This window comes from Adelges cooleyi, unplaced genomic scaffold (assembly GCF_023614345.1).
Source record: "Adelges cooleyi isolate 19-005CV unplaced genomic scaffold, UGA_ACOO_1.1 ACOO_flye_CR_arks_rails_tigmint_CR_PRNA_574, whole genome shotgun sequence".
NCBI lineage: Eukaryota > Metazoa > Arthropoda > Insecta > Hemiptera > Adelgidae > Adelges > Adelges cooleyi.
In genome coordinates, this window is record NW_026096268.1 from 10,386,795 (window position 1) to 10,407,889 (window position 21,095).

The 21,095-nt window shown below is 31.1% G+C and overlaps 1 protein-coding gene across 1 annotated transcript; it reads left to right on the plus strand.

Annotated features, from left to right (window-relative positions):
- The first annotated feature begins 7,859 nt into the window (after positions 1-7,859).
- LOC126843362 (uncharacterized) lies at positions 7,860-20,663 on the plus strand. Its single transcript, XM_050580855.1, has 18 exons — positions 7,860-8,008; positions 8,217-8,240; positions 11,085-11,114; positions 11,514-11,540; positions 14,143-14,178; positions 14,609-14,626; positions 14,911-14,931; positions 15,037-15,090; positions 15,325-15,381; positions 16,895-16,921; positions 17,099-17,131; positions 17,465-17,515; positions 17,596-17,652; positions 18,184-18,216; positions 18,325-18,384; positions 19,670-19,726; positions 19,867-19,917; positions 20,553-20,663. The coding sequence occupies exons 1-17, from the start codon at positions 7,954-7,956 to the stop codon at positions 19,902-19,904; spliced, it is 678 nt and encodes a 225-aa protein (XP_050436812.1). The 5' UTR covers positions 7,860-7,953; the 3' UTR covers positions 19,905-19,917; positions 20,553-20,663.
- Positions 20,664-21,095: the final 432 nt, after the last annotated feature.

A 21,095-nucleotide genomic window follows, 5' to 3' on the forward strand; every position in this document is an offset into this window, starting at 1 on the left:
TCCTCAGGGAAGTGATCTTTCTCCTGACCTCTACAACATTTTCACTTCAGACATCCCTCACACCCAAAACACTATTCTAGCCACCTACGCCGATGACACAGCTATTCTATCCTCCAATAGAGACCCCCCGAAGCATTTAATGCTCTTCAACAACATCTCGATCAAATTGGAAAATGGTCCTCAAACTGGAAAATTAAAATTAATGCAGAAAAATCTGTACATGTTTCTTTTACACTCGACAAAAAAAATACGCCTATTCTCACCCTCCGAGAAGTTCCTATCTCCTCCTTGTCTCAAGTCAAATATCTAGGTATTATTTTAGATAAAAGACTAACCTGGGGCCCCCACCTAAAATCAAAAAGGAAGTCTCTAAATACTCGTTCGCACTTACTACGTCCTATACTGAAATCCAAACTCACGCTTCATAACAAAATTCTTGTTTTTAAGTCAATGTTAAGACCAATTCGGTCATACGGAGCTCAAATATGGGGTTGTGCCAAACCATCCCAACTAAAAAGAATAGTAGGTTGTCAATCGATTTCCCTCGGCTCCATGGTATGTTTCCAACCTCACCCTTCACAATGACTTACACATCGAATCAGTTGAAAATTTAGTTAAGACTCATTATGAAAAATTCCACTCTAGATTACTCCTCCACTCGAATCCACACAGCTGCTATCCCGGACAACCCCCCTCGTCGTCTTAAAAGACGTTGGTGTCGAGACCTCCTAAATTGTAATGCTACCGTTTAATTTCTAGCCGAAACCTGTCATAGGGTCCTATCACTGGATAGCTTCCCTACTCATAGTCTACAAGTCATTTATTACATTGTTAGCGTATTTTCTGATTGTATATTTTGTATGTACAGATTGTAAATGTTATTTAAAATAAAAATAAAAAAAATATATAAAAATTTCGTTTCATATAACTATTTCTCAATGACATTATTTCTTCCATACCATACCTAACAACTCTCTCCGTCTCTTTTTAACGATGTCGATATTCGGACATCTCTCTCTACTGTCAGTCCATTTCTTTAGAGGTCTATGCTTAATTGTGATAATAATGAAGTGATAACATTACTCATATCAGCTGATAACCTATACTATATTGTACTTTTCAGATGTAGTTTAAACATGTGGATTAAAGTCTCACAGTGTAAAGATCTTACACTCAGCGAAATTGCTATTGACAACATTATTTGTAGAAATTATACTGAAACTATGTTTCTCAAAGAAAAACCAAAACGCTAGTGGATGATGATGTTAAGCAATCTGTTGGAAAAATAGAAATACAGTGACACTCGGGTTGATTTTACTGAAATAAAAACAAAATATTTTAGCCAAAATTTTGTTTTAGGGCAAGACTAATCAGTTAGTTTTAATAATAAAAAAATGTACATTTGCACTGTATTTAAATATAAAAAATCATGGCTATACCAATTGTTTTAATGTAAGTGAAATAACCCTGATTTTCACTGAGTTTTTTTTTTACCAATAGATTGTTTTACGTCATCATTTTCTGTAATGAATAATATTTTTGGTTGTTTCAAGTTTTAACAGTAGCAATACATTTATTATCTACAGACTATATGTATATAGGTATTGGTTCTAAGGTCGTATAGTTTTGCATTATTACAAAATAACAATTTTTTTTAAAAACACGCTTGAGTAAATTAAGTACCCGCTGTATTCATCATAGTTTCATATTTTATAAAATGCTAGCACTAAATAATATTTCAGCACACACAGTGTAAAAAAATTAATATTTTTTCCACATATTTCGTGTAGATTTATTATGGTTTTTTTGATCGAAAACAAGTGTCCTATATTGACATTTGCAGCGTTAACAGTTACACACACTTTTATGAGTCATAAACTTTTATGTTCTAACATATTTCCCTTTTTTACAGATGTTGTTCATCGAAAACGACTATTTTTTTTAGCGAAAAATTTGTATTTGCTATATTATAGAGCGAGCAAATTCAAACGTTCAAAACACAAATAATAAAAGAATATATGGCCATAAAACATCTTGTTTTCCATAAAAAAAAAAAGAACAGTAAAAAAAAAAACGGGTTTTGTATTATACAATTGCTTTTTAAATGTAAAAACCAATAAAATGCGCGGTGCCAACAGTTATTTGTACTTTGTCTGAATTATCAAACGATATGAAAGGCTATATGAACAATACAGATATTATAATTAGAGTTAAAAATGTTAGTTGAATACAAATTAAAAACTGATTATAACCATTACAATCGTTAGATATGTAAAGATAGAATCACTTTCAAATTAAAACTCTGATGCCTATCTATATATATATATATTGTATAAAATATAATAATTGTCAACAATGTGCTTAAAATTGTATATTTTTTATGAGGTTCTATACGGTTATGGTTGACCGTCTAACTACATTATTTTTTGCCATAGTTACCCATACTACCTACAAAACATAAGGGGCAAGTTTCCTCTGCTTCCCTGGTTTTGCGCCACTGATGATTGCCTATTTGTTCAGAGACTATTTTGTTTAACGTTTAATGTGTTGTGATGGATAAATAGAGTTGATATTTTATTAAAATTTTTTTTTTTTATGAACCGATTATTGCAAGGGAGCCATAATTTCATTTTAACTAAAATGAGTATATTATTATGTTATATTGTTGTTATTTTCTTTAAATTAAAAGAGACTCAGGCTTGTCAAAATAGTGTTTAAAAAAACCAGTACAGTGGGGTCGGTGCATAGTGGGGACGGAACATAGTTGGGTCGAGGCATATTGGGGACGGGGAGGTCACAGGTTTACAGGAATTTTTAAATCTGAAAGTGATAAAATCACTTTCGAAAAAACGCCTCGATGCAAATCGGTAGTTAGTATTTTCAAGCCAGTACAGTCCAAACCAAGCACAGTATAAACCAGCAAAGTTAGAAAGTCTTAAATGAAGGTTCTGTATTTACAAATGAGCATCAAAGCGTTTATTTGAAAGCGATTTTATCCAAGAGGACTAGTACAGTAGAGTATTGGCATAATGTAATCAAAGCAATGAGGAAACGGAGAGGTCACAGGTCTACAAGATTTATTATAAATAAAAGTTATAAAAAAAATTGAATTTGTGTAAACTTTAAGTAAAAAGTGGTACTTGAGCACAAAACCTAATAGTATCATTCTGCATAGATATACATAAAATTGTTTTAATGATTTGATCAATTTTTTTTAAAGATTTTAGGTGTTTTTGTTAAAATATACGAAATTTGCGAAAACACAGTTTCCCGGCAATTAAAAAAAAAACTGTAGTGCCGAATTTTTTTCCCGTTTAATATGTTATGGGTACATATGAGTTCCAACTACTGGCAAATTTTCAACCCAAAAGTTTTAAAATTACCGCTAAAAACCCCGAAAAACAAAAAAACTTGTACCCCCCCTAGGGGGGTGGGAAATAGGTATAGTTTAAGTTTGACACAACTGACGTGTGCGGACATACCAAATAATTATTTCTTATACATTTCAACTCGATCCGACTCTTTTTCTCGAAATTATAGCCATTAAAAGTTCTAACTTAAAAACTCGTACGGTTTTTTTTTTGTTTTTTCAACTTTCGTCTGTAAAGAATTAAACTTTTTCAACTTTTACTCCCCCAAAGTACAAACTAGACAAAATTTGTGATTTATAGAGTTGCTATTCGAAGGAATTGGTCAAGTATTAAAAAAGTTACAGTGTATACAGCGAAAAAAAAAGCCCACATCAGAGTAAAACCGATACCTTCTCGCATTGCATCGAAGCTAAAAAGTTCAAAAAAATAATAATACAATTTTAATGTGATTATTTATTTTATTTAAATTTGCAGCAATAGCATGATTTACAAGTGTGTTAATATAATAATAATATTACAGTTTTAGTTTTATAATTATTACTAATTTGCGTTATTATGGCACTGTTAGAATACCAGTCATATCATTTTCCGATTGGATTTCGTCAATATATTCTATGAGTAACTGAATGAGGCTAAAGTCGACATTTTTAAACGCCTTATCAAGTTGAGAAAAAAACCTCTTAGAGTTTTTCAAACTGTGATACTCGACCGGTACAGATGTCTCAGATCCTTTTTCGGCTGGTTTATTATTGCGTGATCCTTTATTGAGTGGTTCGTCGGCCTCGCACCCGAGAGGTAGACAAAGAGATACTAGTGTTGAATGTACATACCCAGCCACGCTGCCTATTGTCTCTTTTCCAGTAGAGAGATAATGGATGGCAGATAGCAAGTCTATTACATGTAGGTCATTGGTCAAGCTTAAACATTTACCAAATTGTTTTACCTCTTTGTACCACTGACGCACGCAATACACGTAGTCTTTCAAACCTTCTGAATAGTGTTGTAGATATTTCAGGTGTATTAACGTCAGCCGCAACATGATAACTTTTAGAAATGAAAAGATCAGCTCATAGTATGATTTCAGATTTTGAAGGTTGTCGGAGGCCCAATCCAGTGTACGCGCATCACGATAAGATTTTTCCAATCGTACAATAGTTAGCTCTGGCCAGGTCACTTGCACGTTGAATACAGACATAAAAACATAATTGTTCAAAAAAATATATTTCATTTTTAACTTGTCTACAAACATTCTATTATTAAAATCCTCAAATGTATTGTTTCTGCTCAGCAGTTCTCTGGCCTTGTTATCGTTTATGTGCACCATATATATCATTTCATCTTTTGTCGGAAAAGGTTTTGAGTGAATCACATCATCGAATCTATCAAAAGAATTACCTTCGCGGCATCCGTCTTGGTCCTTAAGCACTTTATTGATAACATACTTGTGTGTAGCTTCAAGTTTCTGATAGTCTGCCGGTATATCTTTTGAACGTTTAGCGAAACCAATTACTAAATTCGTATACAAAAGTAGTAGCCACAGGGATCCCATATTCCGTATTCCTAAACTGTACAAAGAAGTTATTTGGTGTCCAATTGTATTTTTATAATAACTTTCGTCACTGGCCTTCAATGATGTTGGCGTATTATAATGAGGGCGAATTAAAACCTGAGTTAGAAGCATGTGTTTCAACCCAACGAACAGGAATGTGCATTTTAAATCATCTGAGAGGCTATAATTTTCCACTTGATCATTGCTGGAATATCCGGTTTCCATTAGTTGTACAGAATGGCAAATGAACAGCACAAACATTTTTTTGAGTATTGAGGAGTAGTGCTTCATAGTTCTGTGTCGAATTCAATTACTCTGACAAAAACGGTCTTTTTTACTTTACTTGATGCTTTTTGAGCTAATGAAATATTGCTACTGACGAAACATGGATTTAATCGTATAATAATTTGTTCGTTTTTGAAATAATTTAGCGATTGGGCTGTTTACAATAAACGTTTGTGTTGTTTTGGCGTTACTTTAAAGAAACCATTGTTTAATTTATATTTGTTCAGACCACATTTTTTGATTTTAACAATATATAAACTTTGTGTATTGCAAAACATAAATATAATATTAGTTAAAATATTTTCGTGGATGTGTAGTTTTTTTTTAAAATATATTAGGTTTTTATGTTTATTAACCAAAAGAAACTGGCGGTACTACGTACATAGATTCACGATTATTTATTTTCATAATATACTTAGGTTTTGGCTAACATTTGTTTAATTCGCATTTTGTCTTTGAATCACCGTGTATGGCGATACCTCTGGCTTATATACCAAAGTACTTGTTTGAGTTATCGAAAATCTGATTAGTGCACACCTGTTTAGTAATGGAATTTGGTTTTCACTAAACGGGTAATTTAAGTCCAACGCTTTGTAAAATAGCAATTTTATAATATGATTACTATAACAAAAGTTTTAAAACCGAAATAAAATCAAAATTATTGATTATTAATTACCATGTTCTATTTAACATTAGAGTTTATTTTTATTAGAAATCTGTATCGTTTTGTTATTTTACAGTTAACATAGGCATTTGTGTCACTCTTTAATAAAACATAGTTTAAACATAGTCAGAATAACACTTGCTAAATAATGTACTTAATGTGAATTATAATTTTTGTCTACTAGGTTAAGAATCATACACGTCAAAACATTGAGAATAAACGATAAACATAGTTTCAACAAGACTCTTTCGGCAAGTCAATTAAGACAGCAATGATTATGTCTGACCTGATGCTCAATATAATAATAAACTAGATGTTTCGACTAATTCTTTTCGAAAAATATTTGGAATTTTTGGAGTATTAAAGAACTCCAATTTTGAACGTTAACCAAAATTGTTTATTGCCAACTACATTTTTGCTCCGTTTTGCAGGTGTTTCAGAAACATCTATCGTTTTGTTTTCGTACAATTAACATTGCCGTTTGAGTCATACTTTAATAAAACTGTTTGTACGTGGTCTGACTAACACTCGCTAAAATGTGCTCTCTCGACCGCTGTTTATAATCATTGAAGTCATTGAAGTTTCAAGTTTAGGGCAGGAGGATAGGTGGGGCGTAGCATTATTTTGATCTGCGCGCATTTCCCAACCACACTGCCCATCCTAACTTTTAAACTCTTATAACATTAATTATAGTTGTCCAAAACTGGTTATCAATCAGTCAACATTTTTAGCCCATTTTTAGAAAACGATGATTCATCGTCAACAAGCGTTTATATGAATTTTAATAAAACGTTTTCCTATGAACTCTAACGCCAGTTTAACACATTTTTGTATGTGCGTTTTTAAATAGTGTGTTTCGACAATATAATAACATCATAATATTATCGCTATATTAAGAGCTGAGCGGATAAGGGAGCAGTCCGGTTGAGGATGTTCTATTTTTAAAACAAAACAGCAAAGGCTATAAATCTGTTTTGGACTCCTTCGATGCGTATCTGGTCTTGCACGAGGTATGGATATTTGATAATGGAACGTACTAAACTGAAATAAAAGATGCGAAGACATGAGCTTGAGGAGAAGTTGTAGGTGTTACGTTTGATTAAAACCAAACCTTTAAGGCCTCTAAAATATTGTTTACCACTAAACCCGAGATCTGTACACTGTAAGTGTGTTTCAATATCAGTCATAAAAATATATAAAGAGTATAGTATACTCAAATTTTTAATTTATTTGACCATTTGAAAAACGTGAAAAATTAAAAATATTTTTGAAATTTAAATAATTATTTTCTGTTTTTTAAATTTATGTGTGACAAATCTAAAATGCCTTGTTTTTTACTAGTTGTACAAGTTTTCAAACTAGATAATAACTTTTGCCCAATTTTATTATCACCGTTTCGTTTGAATACAGTTTGTAGTAGAGAAAGATGTGGCTTGCTACGGAAGAACCGCTTTTCAAGTCATATATTATTTAAGCGGGGAGACAAAAGGTGACTGAAAGAGTGGTAAATTCAGATGTGTGGATACACGTTCTCGGTACAACATTTAGTTTTACCACTACAAAATTATAAAGGAATGCAGTTAAATTTCGAACTCATAGTCAACCGCGTGGCTACAATTGATGTTCACGATCACTTAAGACAAAAATTGGAAAAAATTCTATTTAGTCAGAGCAACACAACTTGTCAAAACATAGTGTAATCTAACACCATCTATACGAAATTATTAATTTAGAGTACTAATGGTTTTAAGTTTTTTTAAACAGTATAATGTAATGGTTACTGATTTACAAAATTTCGTTGTTATACTTTAAAATTGAATAAGACTGCAGTAAAATATCTAGGTCACAGTCAACTGCGTGGCTACAAGAAAATCCACGATCAACCGTTAGTTTGCACAAATGTTTTACCATCAAAGGAAAATCGTTTGCGTCATACTTTCATATACCGATACTTGTATTAACTGAAGAACACTCGCTACTAAGCACAAAAAAAATTTGTCAATTTTTCATTTCAAGTTTGCTTGTACAACTTTAGGTTCCTTATCCGACAGTGTTTCTACATTAGAAAAGTTCATTAATACATTATGCAGAAACTGGTTATTTTTTTTATAGCTCTCATTATCTTGGAAGTCTCGTTGGGTAATTTGTGTTTTTATTCTCTGGATGACTATACGAAATTAATAACTTATTGTAGTTATAATTTTGAGTCATTTAAATTAAACAGCATATTTTATTGATTGATGTTGATTGCATAAATTAGTAAATTATCTTTACATATTTTCCTTACATACTATTGCATGCAGGTATGAATTTTATACTAACACCTTCTATTGTTATGTTGATTTAGTCACACGAGGTCTGCCATATCCAGGTAAGTAACAACTAGTAACAATATTAACGACACGTTATATATTGTATTACTATAATTGCCGTATACATTTCTTTATTCGATGTATTCAGACGGAATTGTTAAATAATGTTATCGTTAAGAATATAAGTGAAGAAAAATATTTTAACAAGCTGTCCCGACCCGGCGTTGTCCGTGTATTAGAATAGACACACAATCAGCTGATCGGATCATTGTATCCCTGTGGTATGAAAAACCATAGAGATGTATAGACAACTATTGATAACGTTGATAGTCATAATTAATTATTTTAATTAATTAAAAGTTAAAAACATGTACTATCGGATCAAATTGTAAATCTAAACTTTTCTCGAATCAACTCAATCGCGCACACAAAATTTCATAAATATCTGTCCAGCCGTTTAGGAAGAGTTTGCATACTTATACACGAACAAAATAAATTTATATAGGGTGTCATGGAAAGTTCTACCGAGCTTTAAATGAGACATTTAGGATGCTCTATGGGTACAATAAATGGTGTTCATTTTTTAAAATTTTAAAATGATTTAAAATAGAACTTGTATATCATTAAAAAAATGGTCTTACGAAAAAAATTAATTTCAGGTTTGAAATCACGAGAATATTGAACGAAAAATATTGTTGAATTAATATGCAACATGATTTTTTGGTATCTGGCCACACATGCGACCACAGTATGGCCACTGAGTGGCTACTGAGTGGCCGGCATGTGACTAAAACCAACATGTGGCATGCGACATATCATTCAATATAAAATAATTCTAAGGACACCACTGAATTGAGAATAAAATTCTAACTCAAAATGATGTGTCGCATGCCATATGCTGATTTTGATTACATGCCGGCCACTCAGTGGCCAACCTGTGGACGCATGTGTGGCCAGATACCAAAAAATCATGTTACATATCAATTCAACAAGATTTTTTCTCCTGATTTCAAATCTGCAAATAATTTTTTTGTTAGACTATTTTATAATGAGATACAAGTTCTATTTTAAATAATTTTAAAATTAAAAAAAATGAATACAATTTATTGTACCCGTAGAGCATCCTAAATGTCTAATTTAAAGCTCGGTAGAACTTTCCATGACACCCTGTATATTATCATATATTGTTGACGTGGTCATCATGTAACAGTAAGAAAACAAAATATTAAGTATCTTTATTTTTGTTTTACACATTTAATAGTATTTTCAGTACAGCTTTTTTTTATCTCGAAACATAAATAATTTTCATAAACTAATATTTTGTCTAGTTTTGGTAACTACACTGTTATTGAATGATGTCATGAATTTTTCACCAAATGCTTTTTTAAAATACAACACTTAACATCCCATGCTAAATGTTCCCTTTTTTTTTTCATTATTTATATTTCTCCAATTGTCTATATTTTTACCTACCGATAAAATGGAAGTTTTTTTTAATAGTAAATCCACAGGTAATACTTAAATAATTTAAAGTTTTGACTTATTGAACCTTCAATAGTAGGTTCCTGTAAACATATTCGAACAATTTGTCTCGGTTTGATTAATAAAGGTTTCAGGGCATTAGCAGAAACGCCTCCCCAAATATAAGTAGACCATATTGTATTAATGCTTGATATAATGCTAAATATACTGTTTGAACTACTTGCAATGTGCAAACTCCTTATTTGTAAAAATTATAACTTATAGTACGTAGACGCATTACTAAATTGTTTACATGCAGATTCCATCTTACAATTCCTGTCAAAAATTAGACCCAAATAACGAATACTAGAGACTGTTATTAACGTTTTGCATTTTATATCATTGCATGAGTTATTATTATCGCAGACATGAATTTTTAATGTATCGAAATTATCTTATCTATCATTAAACATTAAATTCATAAATATAGTTTTATTATAATTTATCGATAGTTTTCTAAACCATAGTTAGAAAATTGACTACTCTTTTAAAACCTTTAGTAGCTTTAATACGTACATCAACCCATGAATTTCTTGAGAAAAGTATGCACGTATCATCAGCATAGGTAGTAATAAGTCTTTCAATTTTTAAATTACAGACACTGTTTATGTACAAGATAAATAAAATGGGACCCAGTACACTACCTTGTGGTACTCCACAGTTTATTACCATTTCATTACCGATAAAGCTATTTATTTGTACTATTTGCCTTCTGTTTTCCAAATAACTCTTAAACTAATCTAAACTTGATGAAATAATACCAAATTCAGGCAAAATATTTAAAAGTACTGAGTGATTTATTGTGTCGAACGCCTTAGCTAAATCTAAAAATATAGCCATTACTTTATTTTCATCATCAAGTGCATAATCTAATTTTTAAAACTTTTTAGAATATTTTTGAGAAATTACTCAGCATAGAAATGGGTCTATAGTTGTTTATACATGTTTTATCCCCGTTTTTGAACAGAGGTTTAATTATTGCCACTTAAATTTTTCTGGAAATATACTGTTTTTAATACTTTATATAAACTAAAAATATGTGTTAAAGGACTTATTATTTCATTAGCTACATGTTTAATGATTTTAACCGAAATTCCATCAAAACCTGCAGTTGTTTCATCTTTTAGGTTAGAGAGCACTTTTTGAACATTAGATTTATAAATAATTTCAGCGAAGATATGATTATAGAAACTGAAAAAGCATCTTCTTTATACGTGTATATAATTTATATTGTAACTTTAAAATTAGCAACCAGTTTTATGTTATATTTTACATAACATATAATTTTTATATGTAAATACTACACTGAAGTACTTTCAAACGTATAAAACAAGATTCATGTTTAAACCCATTTAATTGTTTTTTTTTTTTTTGGTGATTAGGTGAGGGTAGTAAGGATAAGGAAGCAGAAGGTCAGTACATAAAATAGACAATACAATTACCTAATGAAGGCATTAAATTATTATATTTAAAAAATTAAAATTGTTCATACCATTACAAACAGTTCTTATACTTATCATTTCCCCTTTTTTTCTCGTGTATTTCTCCGAACCTTTTTGTAACACTTTTAAGTTCAAACAACCAGGAAACAAATCAGAGGCGCTAATAATCTATCTAAAATTCTATACAATTTTAAGTTATAACATTTTTATATTTTTAATGTCATAACTTTAGGGTAGCTATATAAATGACAAAATGTATTGATAAAAATTATCTTAAATTTAATATAAGACTTTTTTTCGCAATTCACCCACAATTTTGTGTGTGACTAAGAATTTATATTGATACCCAATTTTGTTATTTATATGTAGACCAACAAGGTGCGTCAAGCTCACATGGTAAGTAACAACTATCAATTAAAGGTACGTTATACATTTTACTCGGGCTGGGGAGGGGGGGTGACTATTTGTGTCTTTTTTACATTAAAGTTAGGGTTTTTCATTTTGAACCTATGGTCAAAACTCAACCTAACTTTGGTGTTTTGACCTCCTAGTTTTTTGCATTGGGTGGCCCACTAAACTTATTGTTATAGTTATTATCTCCCTGCCTTGGTCTACTATTATTTATTTGTCCATTGTAGCCATTTAAATTTGGTCCCCTAACTTTGCCACCGTTACCACCCCTATTATTCTGCCTATCCTGGTTATTATAATTATTACCATTTCTATTAAACTGGGGACCGTTGTTATTGGGTCTCCTATCATTGTAACTGTTACCTCTGTTGTTATAATTATTACCACTATTATTATTGTTACCACTGTAATTTATATTACCACTACAATTATTACTATTTTTACCATTATAATTATTATTACGACCTTTGTAATTATTGTTACCATTGCTATAAGTAGCACCGCTAGAAAAATTATTTATTTTTTTATTTTTAAGGTTAGACCATTATAATTATTGTTATGCCTATAATCTTTCCTTAAATTGTTATTGAAATTCCTTCTAGGATTATTATTACCATTAATTTTAAGTTTTTCAATCTGATCTTTTAATAATTGTAACTCACTACTTGTAGTATTCCTTAAGTTAGAGTACCCAGGCTGCCCACCTATTTCAATTTGTCTGGTTAGCCGTTAGAGCTTCTACCTGTAACTTTAGGGTTTGCGCATCTGGATTAGCATTTTTTTTGCGTATCGATACATGTTCTGCATACTTCTTTATATTATTTTTTAAAGCCTCTAAGGTTAAATTATCTATATTTATTACATTCCAATAAGCATCCTCATTTAACCCCTTTAATATTTGGTCAATAATCCTACTCTCTTCCATGTCCTTATCCACCCTGCGACATTCCACAGTAACGTTCAGGACGAATTCCTGCACCGATTCGCTTACTTGTTCTCTCCTATTCATTAGTTTCCCCATTAATATTTCCAATTTATCTTTATAATTATAAAACTCCAGAAAAGATGTTTTAATTAATTCTCAGCTTAACTTAACTACTCCTTAAAGTGGGAGTATTACTACTTTAGACCCTTCATTCCATTTGTTTGAGTCCGCTATTCTATCGGAGGTTTTAAAGTAATCCTATACGTCGTCAGTAATCCTACCCGAAAAGGTTTGTGGCATGTTCATTATATTAACTGTCGTAACACTAAAATGATTAATCAGAGGGGCGTTAATATTTAAGGATTCGTCTACGCCTAGTGGTATGTTTATTGTATTTTGTGTATTTTTTATGATGGGCTGTTCGATACTAATTTTTTGATTAGATACCTGGTTTTTCTACGTTATTGTCAGTTGGATTACTGTTGTTCGCAGTTATACTATAGAGGTCGTTTTTTGTACAACATTTGTAGCAGCGCCCCTTGGGGTCTTGCTGTAATACAGTTATTTTATCGGCTTTTGATTTTCCCTTAAATTGTGATAGTGTATACTGCTTTTTACTAACAGCCCTAAGTATATGAAATTTTCTGTATTTATGTATAAGCCTATGTACCTTTGGTACCTTTATGTTATCACACTGATTAAATGCTTCTAGCGTATTGATATGACTTGCTTCTTTAGAGTATTTTATTAAGTCTGATGATGATAAATCGTCTAGATCTACTGCCCTATCAAAACCTAATATTGTCCATACCCTTTTGGTTATTCGAAAAGTTTGATTATTTTCTTACCCTTTTAATATAGTAATTATACTGCATCATATGTTAACACATACATAACAGTAAACAATTAATAAAGTATGTAGCATATACTACAAAAAAACCTTTATCGAATTTCGTGATTTGTAATTTAATATATAATATGTCGCTATATAGAGTACTAATTATTTATTATTTAACTTAAATTAATATCGAGGTTCAATGCAATTAGAATTTAAAATAAAATTACAACCTGAGAGTTAGATCGATTAAAAGGCACAATTATGGGGTCGTATCCGTAATTTATTCCCTAAAGCAAAAAGATTACCCGGGTCTTTCCTAGGGCAAAATAAACTTACTGAGAGCGGCGCCTCCACCAAATTGTAACAAGCCTGCTCGCCTAGTTGGCTAAACTAGACTGAACGGTGGCCGATAGGATTAAATCAGCGGATCTTGGATCGAGAACTAGAAGCTAACCCGTGTCTCCTGGAAAAGCGGAGTTGAGCGAACACGCACGATGCGGGATAAGAGTAAACGGCGTCAAAGTGTGATAAAACTATATAAGTTATATGAGGGCTAAGTGATGGTCAGGTCTCAACTGATTGTCGGGGTCGGCGCGAAGGCCATTGTCCTGTGTGTTCGCTGTCTTTCCTACCCATTGTCATATTGACAAATGCTCAGTAAGCATGTTTTAGGGTGAGTGGTAACGGGGTGTCAAGTGTACCCGTTACAGATAAGAGGTAACTTGAGATTCATGTTTAAACCCATTTAATTGTTTTTTTTTTTCAAAATATTTTTATGACAACTTCAAGTTAGCAAACATTAATCTGATATGTGTAATTTATAGAATTAGGTGAGGGCAGTAAGGATAAGGACGCAGAAGGTCAGTACATAATATAGACATTACAATTACCTAATGAAAGCATTAAATTATTATATTTAAAAAATTAAAATTGTTCATACCATTACAATCAGCTCTTATACTTATCATTTCCCCCTTTTTTTTTCTCGTGTATTTCGCCGAACCTTTTTGTAACACTTTTAAGTTCAAACAACCAGGAAACAAATCAGAGGCGCTAAAAATCTATCTAAAACTCTATACAAATTTAAGTTATAACTTTTATATATTTTTTATATCATAAGTTTAAGTTAGCTATAAAAATGACAAAATGTATTGATAAAAGTTATCTTAAATTTATTATAGACTTCTTTTTTTGATTCACATACAATTGCTTATACAACAATGAATTCATATTGATACCTATTTTTTAAATTTATAATTAACTTATAATTATTTTTATTTTACCCACAAGGTGCGTCAAGCTCAGAAAGTAAGTAACAACTGCCATTTATTTCAACAACATCAATTAAAGGCACGTTATAAAATGTAATATTATATTTAGAAATTACAAAAACAGGAACATTGTTTTAAAGTTATGATCATAGATTTTAATAAAGCACAAAGACCTAGGCCAGATAAGTCTAAAAAAATTCAATATAGATTTATATATTTATTTATGTAAAAGCTTCACTAAATGATTTATATTTAATTATTATTTTTTACATTTATTTATGCCAATTCAAATTTAGCAAACATTAATATTTTTATTTTTAGGAATCGCTGCACTACGTAGAGGTAAGTATAGCCTGTAGATTTTATATAAATAAAAAAGTACTCGTTATTCGAATGCCAGAAAATTAGACTGCGTTGAAAATAAAATATTAATTTTTTAATTTATAGAAATCATTGAATTAGCTAGAGAATCGTATTTCTCGAGTCAAAGGAATGTACGAGGTCAGTCTTGATGATAAAGTAGTTATTAGTTAGTAGTTATCTAGAACTAGGCCAGATAAGTCTAAACAATTTCAATATAGATTTATATATTTACTGTATATAATATGTAATATGTACAGTATAATATGTTAAAGCTTCACTAAATGTTTTCTATATAAAACTATCTAATTATTATTTTTCTACATACTTTTATGCCAATTTAAATTTAGAAAACACTAATATTTTTATTTTTAGACATTGGTAGATTAGCTAAGAAAGAATTGGATAATCCGCCGCAAAAGAGTGTACAAGGTCAGTCTAGATGATAGAGTAGTTAGTCGTTATCTATTGTAGACTTTAATTAATATAATATACTTTAAAAATTGTTATATTTTAAATACCTTTTTGTAAGTTCTTATTGTTATTATTCTCCCGTGTTTTTGTCAAAATATTTTCTAATACTTATAAGTTCAAACCACCGGCAAAGAAATCAAATGTTGCTAATATTATTTGAAAATAGATAAACCCTCTTAACAACTATAAAATCATGAAAAAAATGATATCACCACATCACTCCTCTGGGAAGTGAGTTGCTATGCTTGAAAGAATTTGGTAAAACGGACACGACGACCTGAGCGAGTTGTTACCTAGTGTCTATTCGTGGAAGTGGCATCGTCAATAGACGAGCTAGGAAGTTCTTCTTTAGCTGGATTCGCTGGGATGCGTTTAGTTGAATTGGATGGGCTTGTCATGAAGTAAGCCGCTTAAAGGTGGTCAATGGATACGGTCGCCTTCTTGTTCTTAACTAAAATATCAAAAGTCTTGTCACGGCGGGTTAGAATTGGATGAGGACTGTGTAAGGTGGCTGCAGAGAAGTTCGAACCAAATCGGAGCGTAGCATGACATGAGTACATGATGCTAGATCTTGATGGACGAAAATGCGGTTTTTTGGGTGAAGTGATGTTGGAACGGGACAGAGTTTGGAAATCACGATTTTGAGATTTGCCACAAAGTCTGAAAATTCAGGAGAGATTGTCAGTGGAGATAAAAACTCACCAGGAACTCGTAATGTCTCTCCGTACACTACCTCTGCTACTGAAGATTGAAGATCAGCTCACTCGTCTTTAAGAGAGCGGTGCCAACGTTCAACACGATCGTTTGATTTTTGGGTGATAACTAGTTTGGTTTTGAAGTTCCGGATCGGCTTCTTGACTACGTGTCAGAGCTGTGAAGTTAACTGGTGTTGAAACTTATCCAATGTGTGACAGTGAGCCAGCGACTACATTTTCTTTCCCGAAAACGTGTCTTATGTCTGTTGTAAATTGAGAAATAAAGTCTAAATGGCGAAATTGTCGCTGGAAACATTTGTCATTTTTTTAAGAAAAAGCAAACGTAGGCTTATGATCCGTAAATACAATAAAATGATTGACTTCAAGCATAGGTTGGAAACAATAGCGTCATAGATGGCATACAGTTTTTGGTCATAAGTACTCCATTTCTTTTGAGAAGGGTTAAACTTGTTGGAAAAGAAAGCTAAAGGCTCCCTTGGTTGCTGAAATTGCTGTTGGAGAGCCGCACTAATTGCGTACTGGCTAGCATTGACGAAAAGGGCTAAAGGTGCTGAAGTGTTTGGATGAGCCAGGACTGTAGCATTGGAAAAATTTATATTATTTTAATGTCAAAACTTTATGGTAGCTATATAAATGACAAAATGTATTGACAAAAGTTAACTTGAATGTATTATAGAGTTCTTTTCTCGATTCACACACAATTGCGTATGCGATAATGACTTCATATTGATACCTATTTTTTTATTTATATGTAGACCCACAAGGTGCGTCAAGCTCACAAAGTAAGTAACAACTATCAATTAAAGGCACGTTATACATTTTACTTAGCCTTAGCTTCGATGAGGAGTGAGGATTAATGTTCTTTAAAATAATGGATTTTGACAGAAATTGGACTTATTTATATTATAAAATCTGAAAATTATTTTAACACACCTAAGATAATTTGTAATTGTTTTTAGCTTGTGGGACTTGCGAGGGAACTATAACACCAGGTATGTTTTCCATCACTTTTTACTTTGTTTCAGCTCCTTCAATTGGGAAGTTCTCAATGTGAAGTTACTTTTATTTGATTAGTAATGCATTTGCATTGATCTAGTTAAGTATGTAAGAAGTAATTTTGGTCCCCCTATTGAGTGATGATACCAAAAATGAAGACCTGGAAGTAGATGGAGAAGAATATATTATCTATGGTCACTGTTTATTTTTACATTTAACTTTTAACTTTCTTAAGTTATAACGTTTATATTAGAGAGTTCTTTTCTCAGTTCACATACAATTTTGTATGCGAATTCATATTGATACCTATTTTTTTTATTTATATGTAGACCCACAAGATGCGTCAAGCTCACGTGGTAAACAACAACTATCAATTAAAGGTACGTTATACATTTTACTTAGCCATAACTTCGACAAAGAGTGAGAACTAATGTTTTTTTTTAATAATGTCTTTCGGCAGAAATTGTCGAATCAGGTGATGAAGAATTTGACTATACGCAGCAAGCGTATGTACGAGGTTAGTATCGATGATAGAGTAGTTATTACCTAGTTTACTATTGTAGACTTTAAGTAGTATATGGTTAGGTGTATAGCATGGAAGTAAATGAGTAAACACTAGTAACCAATACAAATATTATATTTAAATTAAATATAATAATAATAAACAAACCAAATGTTCTATTATCACACTTCTATTTAACAACACAAACAATATCACTGAACATGGGAAAGTAGTACTGTAGTAGACTAAAGTTCGAGTGAGACTGATGTTGGCTGTCTGGTGGTGTAAAGCTTATATTGGCCGTAGAATATTCTAGGGGCGACAATCGCACCGTTGGCGTGCACTAGAGTGTTCGAAAGTATGCTTCTGGAGACGCGGCGACGACTACGCTGGAGGACGAGGACTTAGAATCAAAATTTTATCTATAAACTATATTAACAACAAAATCGAGTAAAAAATGATATCTTTATTGTTATTATTTTTCTACATATCACTATGTCACTTTATGTTCTGCAATAAGTTATTTTATATATATATAATTTGTAGGACTAGATGAAGATAGTCCGACAGCACCAGAAGGTCAGTATAGACTGTAGATTTTATATACATGAAAAAGTACTCGATATTTGAATGCCACAATAATAGACTGGGTTGAAACTAAAACATTAATTTTTTTTTTTTTTGTAGAAGTCGGTGTATTAGCTAAAGAAGATTTGGTGGATAACGCGCAGAAAAAAGATGCAGAAGGTGAGTTCTAGATGATTGAGTAGATAGTAGTTATCTATTGTAGACTTTAATTTAGGTTTGTTATTTGAAATACTATTTTTAAACTCCATTCGCGGTGAAACCAGATGTGGAAACGAAAAAACTGTTATTATTTTCTGTTGTCACCATCGTCTTCCCGAACGCTAAATGAAATGTAATCATTCGATACTACAATGGGTGGTTTGATACAATAGTTTATTACGTATTATTATTAAATCACACCTTCAATAAGGCTCGCTTTTATAGAGGACCATTTATATTTTTTAAAAATGTTAAAAACAAATAAGCCAGTACAGTGGGGTCGGGGCATAGTGGGGTCGGGAGAACACAGGCTAACAGAAATGTTTACAACTAAATGTCACAAAATCACTTTCAAATAAACGCTTCGATGCGAATGAGTAGTTAGTATATTCAAACCAGTAAGGTCCAAACTAAACACAGTATAAACCAGCACAGTAAGGAAATATTATAATGAGGTGCAGTGTTTACAAATTATCATCAAAGCGTTTCTTTTAAAGTAATTTTATTCGAGTAAGCCAGTACTGTGCGGTTGAGGCATAATGTGGTCAAAGCATAATGGGAACGGAGAGGACACAGGTCCTCTCAATCACTCAATTATTGCTAATAAAGGAAAATAATACTAACTAATTCGAACCGATTATTTAAAAGTAATTTTATTACTTTCAGTTGTGAAAGTTCCTATAAACCTGTGATCTCCCCGTCCCTACCACTTCTAGTATCCCTACACATTTTTCAACTCAGCTGACGATTAGTTTATAAATTATTTCTAAGGCCTAGAAGGTCATATGTTTTTTACATTGCCTTTTTTGTTAATTTGTTTTATTTCTCTCATTAGGAGGGCTCTCGGTTGACAATACAATTGATTAACCGTTAATATCTCGGTTATTTATTTTAATACGCTTTATGGTTAAAAGTTATTTAATCGAATAAATTAAAAACACGTACAATACATATGTAAATTATATATTTATGTATTATATTACAAGACAATATAATTAGACTTTATGTTAGTGTACAATATTTCCAACTTAACAAACACTTTAACAGTAAACGGAAGACCGTTTTGAAAAAAACCACGACTTTTAAGGCTGGTTAAATGTGAAGAAATTATTGTACGTCCGCACTGTAATGTGTTTGTACTATTATGTGGTAATTTCAAATTTAATTTTAATTTAATTTGCTTTACAAATTTTAATAAACTTTTAAATTATATACCTGATGTTAAATCACCTAAATGTTTGTGTAGCTTCCAAACACCGGTTCAAGCAAGTTGCAAATGTCCTATGCTGTTGCCCGTCTTTTAGTAGGTTTTGCTTTTTTTATTATTAACGCTATAAGGCTTTATTTGTTTTGATTTTTGTATGTAAAATTGTTTTTATCCTATTCTTATTTTTATTTTATTTATACATTTTTTTACGTAACATATAAATAAAATAATTTCAGAGAAAGGTGAATGTGGAAAAAATCCTGATGGTTCATGATTGTAACAACAAGGTAACCTAACCTAACAATTAGTTATATAATTGTAAGAGGTAAAAAAATATTTGTTTGTATACAGGTTGATTAACTTATCTTGAACCACTCAAAATCTCACTGGGTTTATTATAAAATTTTAATTTTTTCTTTATATAATGTTTTTATGCAATGTGATCTCAAATTTTCACCGTTTTTTATATTTTTACCCCCCCCCCCTTCTAACTTTGTTTTTTGATAGCAACTTTTGAAACTTAAACGGTAACGCATACATTTAATTAACTTTTTAAATTGTATAATAATAAACAATTAAACTAAAATACTGCAAATTTTGAATGGTCGATAACCAGTTTTGGATAACTATTTTTAAAGTTATTGAAGTAAAGAAGATAGTTTCTTTAAAAAGTTTATTGTTAAATTCTGTTAAATAGCTGCTAAACAGTTGTATAAAAATCTTAAACATAGAAACTTATAAAAAATATAATTTATGTGGTTTAACAAAAAAAAAAATTAATGTAAGGGATGTGCTTCAAGGGATATTTTAAAAGCCTAACTGTAATACATATAAATGTATAACTTGCTTGAACAATAATGATAATATGAAAATAAATACTATTTGAGCCATGAATGATAATAATAACGTTTTTTAATTACAGAAAGGATCCAGATGTGTCGTTGAATAATCCAGTATATTTAAATTGCTAAACTAAAATATTATATTTTTCACTAAATTATAATACAATTTTAATGTCTGGCTAATTAAAATGTCTTGTTTTTTATTAATTATACCTATCAATATATGATTTCACCTATTGACAAATTATTCTGGCTTTTCGTTGTGTTTGCTGGGTGACAAATAAACTGATTAATTTTTGTAGGTGCGTTTTTAAATAGCGTGTTTCGACAATGATAAATCATCATAATATTATCGATAAATTATTGTCATGTGGTTTGAAGGGTTGACTTTTCGTGTTGTCCGTGAGGCGATTTGTCGCTATAAATCAGACATTGGTGCACAAAATTGGTAATCTTAAAAAAGCATAAACAAGTAGATGAACTATCTGAACCAATCTAATTAAATTAATTTAACTTAAACATTTTGTGTACAAAAAAATATATGGTGTACGCAAAAATTGTTTGATACCAAAAACTAAGAATTAAAAATCCAGTTAGGTACAGTTGGATACAGTTGTGTCAGG